General features: G+C 37.9%; 1 protein-coding gene across 1 annotated transcript in view; it reads right to left on the bottom strand.

Annotated features, from left to right (window-relative positions):
* Window positions 1-2,739: 2,739 nt before the first annotated feature.
* Window positions 2,740-10,905, bottom strand: part of DENND6A (DENN domain containing 6A) — a 70,503-nt gene continuing 62,337 nt past the window's right edge. The window contains exons 15-20 of the mRNA XM_025377862.1: window positions 10,144-10,233; window positions 7,913-7,966; window positions 7,703-7,812; window positions 7,412-7,514; window positions 6,111-6,185; window positions 2,740-5,646 (exon numbers count right to left, since the gene is read on the bottom strand). Of these exons, the coding sequence (XP_025233647.1) occupies window positions 5,515-5,646; window positions 6,111-6,185; window positions 7,412-7,514; window positions 7,703-7,812; window positions 7,913-7,966; window positions 10,144-10,233 (564 nt within the window). The 3' untranslated portion in view covers window positions 2,740-5,514. The remainder of the gene's footprint in view (window positions 5,647-6,110; window positions 6,186-7,411; window positions 7,515-7,702; window positions 7,813-7,912; window positions 7,967-10,143; window positions 10,234-10,905) is intronic.

Below are 10,905 nucleotides of genomic sequence, written 5' to 3'. Positions count from 1 at the left end.
AAAAGGCTGACCATACCAAATGTTAGTTGGGACGTGGAACTTTCATACAATACTCCTAGAAATAAAATAGTACAACCACTTTGGGACAGTTTGGCAATCTCTTAAAAAAGTTAAACATTCACCTACCATATGACCAAGACATCCCCCTCATACCACTCCTAGGTATTTACATAAGAAAAAAGGAAATATATGTCCATCCAAGGACTAGTACATGAGTTCACAGCAGCTTTATCTGTAATAGCCAAAAACTAGAAACAATCCAAATGTCTATCAACAGGTAAGTGGGTAAAAAATGTGTTATACCCCTATAACACAATACTACTTACCAATAAAAAGAAATGACTTGCTGATACAGGCAACAACATGAATGAATCTCAAAATCATCACGCTGAGTGAAAGAAGTCAGACCTCCTCCCCACCAAAAAACAGAAAGAGTATATATACTGTATGATTCCACTTACATAAAACTCTAGAAAATACAAACTATAGCAACAGAAAACATCTATAATGGTTGTTTGGGGGAGACAGAAAGGAGTGCAAATGGGCATAAGGAAATTTTGGGGGTGATGAAAATGTTCACTATCTTGGCTGTGATGACAGTTTTATGGGTGTATTCAAATGTGAAAACTTATCAAATTATACAATTTAAATATGTTCAGCTTATTGTATGTCTATTGTACCTCAATAAAGCTGTTTTTAAAAAGTATGATTTGTGGCTGTGTAAGGTGGCTAACGCCTGTAATCCCAGTACTTTGGGAGGTGGAGGCAGGAGGATTGCTTGAGCCCAAGGAGTTTCAGACCAGCCTGAGCAACATAGCGAGAACTCATCTCTACAAAACAACAACAAATAAACAAACAAAAAAACTGATTTGTTGAGTTCTACCACTAGAGCCTCTGATTATAAAAATATTTACCCATTTCATTAAATGAATGCAATCATTTCAAGTTTCCTACTGAAGGATAAAAATTCATTCACTTAAGGCTGGGCGCAGTGGCTCACACCTGTAATCCCAGCACTTTGGGAGGCTGAGGCGGGTGGATCACCTGAGGTCAGGAGTTTGAGACCAACCTGACCAACATGGTGAAACCCTGTCTCGACTAAAAGTACAAAAATTAGCTGGGTGTGGTGATGCATGCCTGTAATCCCAGCTACTCGAGAGGCTCAGGCAGGAGAATAGCTTGAACCTGGGAGGTGGGGGTTGCAGTGAGCCGAGATGGCGCCATTGCACTCCAGCCTGGGTGACAGAACAAGACTCACTCTCAAAAAAAAAATCATTCACTTAATAAGAAGTATAACTCTGGAATATAAAGTTACTATTTTCCAAAAGTATTTCAGTCAATGTAGAAGCAATTTATACCATAATGTATTCAGACTGGCTGACATGGAAAAATGTGAGGGACAGGCAAAAACATGTAGGATCTATGAAGTCCGGCTTTCTAATGGTTAAGACAAAAATAGTATAATGATGACAAGAATGGGGAGGCAAAAATAAACAGAAGATTGCAAATCTAGTGGTAAAGCTAGTAAAATGGAATGAGGCATGATTATTGAACAACAAAATCTTTTAAAATTTTTTAAAAATATTTTTTCTTTTAAAAATATTTTTTCTTTTATAGACAGGGTCTCACTCTGCTGTTCAGGCTGAGTGAAATGGCATGATAACAGCTCACTGCAGCCTCCAACTCCTGGGCACACACTATCCTCCCACCTTAGCCTCCCGAGTAGCTTTGACCACAGGCATGTACCACCATGTCTGACTACTTTTAAAAAACTTTTTTTAGAGATGGGGTCTCAGGTGCAGTCGCTCATGCATGTAATCCCAGGATTTTGGCAGGCCAAGACAGATCACTTGAGGTCAGAAGTTCAAGACCAGCCTGGCCAACATGGTGAAACCCTGTCTCTACTAAAAATACAAAAATTAGCCAGGTGTGGTGGCACATACCTGTAATCCCAGCTACTTGAGAGGCCGAGGCAGGAGGATGGCTTCAACCTGGGAGGTGGAGGTTGCAGTGCGCAGAGATCATACCACTGCACTCCAGCCTGGGTGACAGTGTGAAACTCTGTCTCAAGAAAAAAAAAAAAAAGAATAATATAATGTAGTTGCTACTTTTAAAAAATAAGAGGAAGAAGTAAAAATAATTGGAGATTTGGGTTTTAAAAAAGTAGCAAATGAAGGAGAATCTAGCAACTAAAATATTTTTTTGAGAGAGGTCTTGCTCTGTCACCCAGGCTGGAGTGCAATGGTGTGATTATGGCTCACCACAGCCTCTACCTCCTAGACTCAGGCCATCCCCCCCTCACCCACCTGAGCCACCTGAGTAGCTGGGACTGCAGGCGTGTGCCACCATGCTCTGCTAATTTTTTTATTTTTTTGTAGAGACGGGGTCTCACTTTGTTGCCTAGGCAGATCTTGAACTCCTGAGCTTAAACGACCCTCCTGCCTCAGCCTCCTGAAGTGCTAATATTATAGGTATGAGCCAATACATACGGCCAATATTTTTACCAGAATATTTCATAAAATCAGTGCACTGCTAGGAAAGATATGCAGCCACTTAACTGATCTGTCTAAACAGAACTGTTCACCTGTTGATAGTGAAGTACACAGGGTTTTCATTTGAAGTCCTTAAAAAAACAATCTGGCAGGAAACAAAAGGAATCTCATAATGCTCAAGTTTCACTAACTATGCATTTTCTCCAAGTAGTCCAACCCCACTCAGAAATAACACAAAATATCCAAGTGCTTTAAAATCCAAGGCCTTTAATTTAGTTTTTGGTAATGACCATAAATGCCTTCATAAAAACCTCTTTTTCACTGTAAATAGAAGGCACTAGGCATTACATAATACCCTTAAAGCAGTGATTCCTCCTGATGCTGGTAGAGATAAAACATTTAACGTCAGGGTTTACACAGTAACAAAGTCTTCTTTAAAAAAAAAAAAAAGACAAATCTGAAAATCACAAACCAAAAATTATCAGTCAGTCTTTCTCAGGTTCCCAATGCAAATTTACATCATTTTTACAAGTACATAGTTTGAAATTAAGAGATAAACTAGGTATGATACGGTTTTCAACATGTGTTAGGTTTCAGTTAAATACAGTAAAAATGAAGACACCATTATCATGCTAATTGGCATCTTTTGCTACTGTTTAGCTGTGCAAAATAAACTTGAAATGATACATCCTGTAGTGGTATAATTTAAAAGATCCTTGATATGACACCAACAACTTGCAAATTCTGGTCACAAACTGTATATAAATTGTACGATTATTAAAATATACCTTTTTGAAAAATAATAAGATAACCATTTATACCTAAATAAGGTTTCCCAGAAAGTTCTGAAATACTTTTAGCATATAAAAGTAGTTGCCCCTTTTCTGAAAAGTCAGCTGTTGTTTCACAAAATAACTCATATGATCCAAGGCAAATGATTTCTTGAATGCCATATTCTCTCTATGACTTTGAGGTATGCTTCAAGAGACTGTATCCATAAGAACAGGGCACATTTGGGTATCAGACCACAGTTACAAATGCAAGGAATCTTTCTTGGGTCAGGAATGCCCTTAAAAGTTATGGCAAGAGAACAAAAGATAGCTTCTGAAGCCATATCCTTTACAAATACATACAACTAAATTTGGTTATTTAGAGGATAATTCAAGACACAGCTATTAACCATATGCTGTGTCATGTGTGCCTATTATAATTAGTGGCTTCTGGCCGGGCGTCATGGCTCACGCCTGTAATCCCAACACTTTAGGAGGCCAAGGCAGGCGGATCACTTGAGGTTGGGAGTTTGAGACCAGCCTGACCAACAAGCAGAAACCCCGTCTCTACTAAAAATACAAAATCAGCCAGGCGTGGTGGCGCATGCCTGTAATCCCAGCTACTTGGGAGGCTGAGGCAGGAGAATCGCTTGAACCCGGCAGGTGTAGGATGCAGTGAGCCAAGATCACACCATTGCACTCCGGCCTGGGCAACGAGTGAAACTCCGTCTCAAAAAAAAAAAAAAAAAAAAAAGTGGCTTCTGCAGGATACTCTTATTCAATAAAACACAAACCAAACAACCTTACTCTACCAAATCACATTCTTCTATTTTTGGCAAGGCAGTATTGTTTAAACAAAACAGAAACAAAAACAACAACAACAAAAGCTAACCATAACAGTGACTCATGCAAAAGTTTCCATGTCAAACAACAGTAGGAAAAGCGTTCTGAGAAACATTAATGTTGGGAAAAATAAAACACTACCAAACAAATAATGCCTGACATCAAGCTTATCATCACTCAAATAAGTATCACATAAAAAACTCATGAATGCCTTTGAAATAGGAATAGTTCAGTTTAAAAAAATAGCTGATTATGAGATTTATAATTAAAATGTCTTTGAAAAGCATCCAAGTTCATTAGCTTAAACATTTAATAATATTTAAATTAGTATTTATTATTTAATTTTTTATTTTTGTTGAGACAAAGTCTCACTACATCACCCAAGCTGGAGTCCAATGGTGTAATCTCAGCTCACTGCAGCCTCCGCCTCCCAGGTTCAAGTGATTCTCGCATCTCAACCTCCCAAGTAGCTGGTATTACAGGTGTGTGCCACCATGCCTGGCTAATTTTTGTATTTTTAGTAGAGATGGGGTTTCACCACGTTGGCCAGGCTGGTCTCGAACTCCTGACCTAAGGTGACCTGTCCGCCTTGGCCTCCGAAAGTGCTAGGATTACAGGTGTGAGCCACTGCACCTGGCCTACTGTTTGAATTAATAAAGGGTAAGAGAAAATAAACTCTTCCATAATTAATACTAGATGCCTCCTTGTCTTTGGAGAAACTGGTAAGATTAAATTTTGAAAATGGAAGAGAAAATAATGAAAATCTATATGACAACTGAAAAAAATCCATCATGTATATTAATAAACACAATGGGTAGCAAGAAACATTTTTTTTAAACAATGATCACTCAACAGAATACCTTATAAAATTACATATCATAATGAAGCTAAGGAAAAGCTTCAAGACTAGCAGCTGAACTGTGAAACATGTAGGACAACAGAAGGCACTACATAAGCATCAATTCCTTCTAACCATAGGACAGTTCAGTCTTTCTGTTCTTAAGAAGATAGCCAGTGTGAATGTTATTTTTATATCCCCCTGAGTTTTAACATGATTGGGCAAAGCAGCACCAATTTAAAAAAATATCTGCAATGCCAGCACTGCAGTATGAAATCACTAATACTGATGGCCCACAAGTCTCTCATAAGAGCACTTTAGAACATGATTAAAAATATAGAAATGCCTTTCGGTGTTTCAGTATTAAAGTGGAACCACCAGAGATATCCACTTTAAAAATAATGCATTAAAAAGTTCTGTTTATACAATACAGTCTTTCTACCCTGTTAACTAGCATTCATGGCAATTCTCCACTCTGCTGCCACTGAGAGATCTCCTTTGTGCGTCTGGTTGAAATGTCAGTATGCTTCCTGATGCATAATCCTTTTTGGCTGGAAAATCTTGGCAAATATCATGTCATGCCTGTTTTGAGCAGTATGCCTTGCAGGTCCTCTGGCAATGCTAAGATAATGGCATCTATGTGTGTCCGTAACTTTTCCATAGTGTCAGGTTTCACAGGTAAGTGCTCTCGATCAGCCTGCAACTATATAAGGACATTTCATAGCATTTAAATTATCCTCAGAATCTGTATTAATACATTACATTCTCTAAATAAACCATTTTAAAAGTCTAACAATTGGATACTTTCAGTCTTAGACCAAAATTTACAGAAACTAAAAAAGCAAGGAGCATTCCATTTAAACAATACGTTGTTGAGCTCAGTAAAAGGCTTCTATGTAAATTCATAATAATACCTAGAAATATAAGCAACAATGTTTTGATAGAGCTTATTAGATTCTATGTAGATAACGTTAGAATAATATGGCATCATTATGGTCTGTTTCAGTGACCAAGTATTTTCAGCAATACCTACCACCAATTGACCAATTTCAAGCCCTCTCATTTAAAAAGTTACTTCTGTGAACTATCATGGGTTGTCAGCTCACATGAGAGGAAAATATCTTCACAGAAAAGTCAATTTAATCATTGGCTGTTTTGGCTACATACCAGCTTATTTTTCAGCTTCAAGACAAGGTCTACTGTTTCTACTTCTGTGTGTTTCTGGATCCAGAGAAGTAAGTCCTAGAATAAATAAAATCCCAAATCAGTAAATTCTCAAAATAATATTCAAACCTCTATTTCAATAGGTAAGGCTACTGTGAAGGAAAGACAAGAAGGAAAAGGAGAACAAAGTATTTAACCCAGATATAGCATTAAGTGCAAGAATAATTCTCATAATATTCTAATAACTGTTAATTTTCTGCATTAGCCAGAATAATTGTCTTATATTTGGAAGCAAAACAAAATGTACTGAGGTGGCTTTTTTAGATCAAGCAAGAAAAACAAAATTGCAACTCAAACTGTAATAGTAACCCCCACTGCCACTAAGTAGTGACTAATTTATAAGGAACATTTGTTAACAAATCAAGAGAACTGAACATGAATTTACTACTGGATGTAAACTTCATGTTTTCAGATAAGCTCTTCCTGGGCTTGTGCTGCAGGTGCATTCATCAAATTCCTTTTCTCAAAGCCACAGTCACTGGGAGTTTATGAGCAGAAAGTTATCACTGAGGCTAGCACGCCTCGCATTTAAAGCTAAATATAAATGAAAGTAAGACTATCCCCTTTTATTTTCGTAAGTAGTTTAATTTAAAAGAGCCTGGTAATACAGAACATAAAAAACAAATCAGTCCACATTTTTAAAAGTGTTAATACTCACTAAAAAAGGTAAATACATCGTAACAGCAAAAGATGTGGAGTTAGGCTTCTTGGATTAGAATCCTTACTCTACCCAGTAATGTGCTGGTAAATATTTAACAAGTGGTTCTCCAAAAGAGGTCTCTGGTTTGTCGCATTTGCCAATTTCTGTGGTGTAATACTCCCACTGTAGGCTATTTCAAGCTGCCAACCTGAGGTCACTGAATGCAGAGCTGAGAAGAGATGTGCACAGAGAAGAGATGTGCACAGTTGGCTCTTGTGAGCCAATGCAAGTGGACTCCAGCACACTGTTGGCTCCACTACTTAGCAGGGATGTGATCTGAGGCAAGTCATTTAACTTCTAAGCCAAATGTTTCCCATAATGTAGTTCATAACACACCTACCTCAAAGAATCATTATAAAGATTAAAAGAGATTATCTATATAAAGCCCCTATAATGTCCTTGGCACACAGCACATGATCTAGAAAAGTTAGTCATTATTACTATTTATAAAGAGTGGATAAAGGGTACAATCTTCAACCTCTAAGCATAATTATCTTTATTTTCAACAGTTGTTAATCATTACACAAACACACAGTTTTCGAACCTCTTCACAAAGAGCTTCTAGATGGAGTGCCTCCAATTTTTGGATCATTTCCTTCCTCCGGGTCTTAAACCAGCCATCAAAATTTGGAGACTTTAGGAAATGCCTATAAAAATACATTTTAAAAAAGTAAAGTTTGATTATAACTTATTTCCTTTCCTCAATACCTTTCCTATTCAGAGAACCATGTCAAACTTTAGAATTCTTTAAAAAGAATAAGTTTAAGTCTAGTTTTTTGTTTTGTTTTTAAATAAAGCACGACACATGGGTGTAAAACAGGAAAAAAAGACTAACCGGTAAAGTCCAATCCAATCGCCTTTTATTCTAGAGGTTAGCTGAGGTCCTGTTTTCTCAAGTGTTTTCATAAATTCTTCTGGAAGAAACTGTCTTAATTGAGGTGGACTCTAGAAAACAGGAAATATAATATTTAGAAATTAGGAGTGGATATGTTCACAGAAGTTAATTACAGTTAGAGGACCCAAATAGATCTGAATATATTCATACCTTCCATGGGGAAATACTTTTCTGCAAAGGCATCAAGCTTGCCACATACCTTTCCTAAAACCAAAAAAAAAAAGTTAATAAAAGGAGTGTCTTCAAAAATATTTAAACAGACCTACTTAAAAGAAATGGGTCTTTTAAGTTTGTAATCATATGCTCTTTCAATGGACGGCAACAACTCCATCACTCCCCACAACAGATATAGCTAAATTTAGACTGACTTGGGAAGTCAGATTTCAAATAAAATTCAACTAAATCTTGGGTAAACCAAGGGACTACATTTTTTTTTTCTTTTTTGAGACAGAATCTTGTTCTGTTGCCCAGGCTGGAGTGCAATGGTGTGATCTTGGCTCACTACAACCTCCGCCCCTTCGGGTTCAAGCGATTCTCCTGCCTCAGTCTCCCAAGTAGCTGGGATTACAGGTGTGCACCACCACGCCTTGCTAATTTTGTAATTTTGTATTTTTAGTAGAGACAAGGTTTTACCATGTTGGTCAGGCTAGTCTCAAACTCCTGACCTCGTGATCCACCCGCCTTGGCCTCCCAAAGTGCTGGGATTACAGGCGTGAGCCACCGTGCCCAGCCCTTTTTTTTATTTTTATTTTTATTTTTTGAGATGCAGTCTCGCTCTGTTGCCCAGTGGCACATGGCAGTGGAGTGCAGTGGCGCAATCTCAGCTCACTGCAAACTCTGCCTCCAGAGTTTAAGCAATTATCTGCCTCAGCCTCCCAGGTAGCTGGAATTTCAGGAACCCGCCACCACGCCTGGCTAATTTTTATATTTTTAGTTGAGTCAGGGTTTCACCCTGTCTTAATGATAATAGCTAACCTTACTGAGTAACTATAGGCCAGATAATGCACTCAACATTTTACATGCGTGATCTCTTGTAATCCTTGGAATGATCCTATGTGGTAGGTATTATTGGGAAACTGAAGATTCTTCAAAAGGCTAATACAATTTAGACTTGAATTGAGGTCTACTTGACTTTCATCCATGCTTTTTTTTGTTGTTGTTGAGACGGAGTCTCACTCTTTTGCCCAGGCTGAGTGCAGTGGCGTGATCTCGGCTCACTGCAACCTCCACCTCCCAGGTTCAAGTGATTCTCCTGCCTCAGCCTCCAGAGCAGCTGGGACTACAGGTGCATGCCACCATGCCCGACCAAGTTTTTGTATTTTTAGTAGAGACAGGGTTTCACCACGTTAACCAGGATGGTCTCAATCTCCTGACCTCGTGATCTGCCCGCCTCAGCCTCCCAAAGTGCTGGGATTACAGATGTGAGCCACCACGCCCAGTCCATGCTCTTTTTTTTTTTTTTAAGAGAGTCTTGCTGTTGCCCAAGATGGAGTGCAGTGGTGCAATCATAGCCTACTGTAGTCTCAAAGTCCTGGTCTTAAACAATCCTCTCACCTTGGCCTCCCAAAGGAGCAGGCCTGAGCCACTGTGCCCAGCCTAGTCCATGCTCATAAGCACTACAGAAAAGTTTATTTATTCAAACAAATAGATTTAATGGAATAAATAAGTTGACATCCATAGACCAAGAAATAATATTTCTTTCTAAAATATAACAGCAAAGATCTCCAGGATGCCCTATATAATATTCATAGATATATTACTTTATATTAATAACTGTGCAAAGTTTCTCTATGATGCAGTCTCCAGAGTAGGACCACATCATGGTACTCCCTATACTTTAATATGACATCCTTCTGAATTTCTTAGAATAACCATATCATCTAGTCATTGATTCCATAAACATTTGAGTGCTACCATATGCCAGACTGGCAAATTAATAACGAGCAAGACAGATACAGTCCCTGTTGTTATGGAGCTACAGCCTCATAGACATTATGTCAAATTTTTTTCAAGATAACTATCACAGAAGCTCTACGATAATCTTCTTTTAAGATGAAAAATGTAGTAACTACTTAACAGTTCATATAAAGTATATCATTTAATATTCACAACAGTCTTGAAAGGTACTTAGGAAAAGTGGAATCAGCCACATTTCATAGGTAAGAAAATTGAGGTTCAGAGGGAGTGACTTACCAAAGCTAAACAGTTAACACTAGAACAAATAATCCAGGTCTCTTGCAAAGAGGTTTATTTTTAATCACTCAAATATACCAGGCTGGCAAAACACACAACTTAAGATATGGTTTTGGAGGGTGGGAAAAACATTTATATACCCTTCACCAAATCATTAAATTATGCAAAAATGTATTTTATTAACTTACTAATGGAATGATGAAACTTTGTGTCAGTTCCAAAAAATAGCGTCGAAGAATAACACTTTGCGCCTCAGAAGGACGTTTCTGTTGTACACCCTTAAAGAGGAAATAATGAGAATGTTTTCTAGTGATGGAACATAAAACAATGGATAATTATCATATTCAACTGCTATGTAAATATACATTTACACTTGATATTTAAAAAACTAGAACTTCACCTTGAAGTAATTTAATGTGAAGTTAATTGTGCAATATCCTGTGAAAATAATCTTTACCAGAGCAAAACATAAGAGTTCTTAGCTTAGGGAATACTGTTTATCCCATACTGTGAAAATGTGAGTTCACAGCTGGGCACTGTGGCTCGCGTCTGTAATCCCAGCACTTTGCGAAGCTGAGGCGGGTGCATTACCTGAGGTCAGGGGTTCAGGACCAGCCTGGCCATCATAGTGAAACCCTGTCTCTACTAAAAAATACAAAAATTAGCCAGGCGTGGTGGTGGCCACCTATAATCCCAGGTACTTGGGAGGCTGAGAAAGAAGAATTGCTTGAACCTGGGAGGTGGAGGTTGCAGTGAGCCGAGATCATGCTATTGCACACCAGCCTGGGCAACAAGAGCGAAACTCCATCTCAAAAAAAAAAAAAAAAAAAAGTGAGTTCAAAATAAAGACAATATTTTATATTTGCTATATTATATGATTTACATTTTTTAAAAAATTATAATCCCTTACTGTTAGATGCTATCATGGTAGAATCTATGGCTTTTTCACT

This window comes from Theropithecus gelada, chromosome 2, assembly GCF_003255815.1.
Source record: "Theropithecus gelada isolate Dixy chromosome 2, Tgel_1.0, whole genome shotgun sequence".
NCBI classification, from domain to species: domain Eukaryota; kingdom Metazoa; phylum Chordata; class Mammalia; order Primates; family Cercopithecidae; genus Theropithecus; species Theropithecus gelada.
Note: the sequence above shows the minus strand (reverse complement) of the source record. Positions and strands in the feature narration are given on the sequence as shown.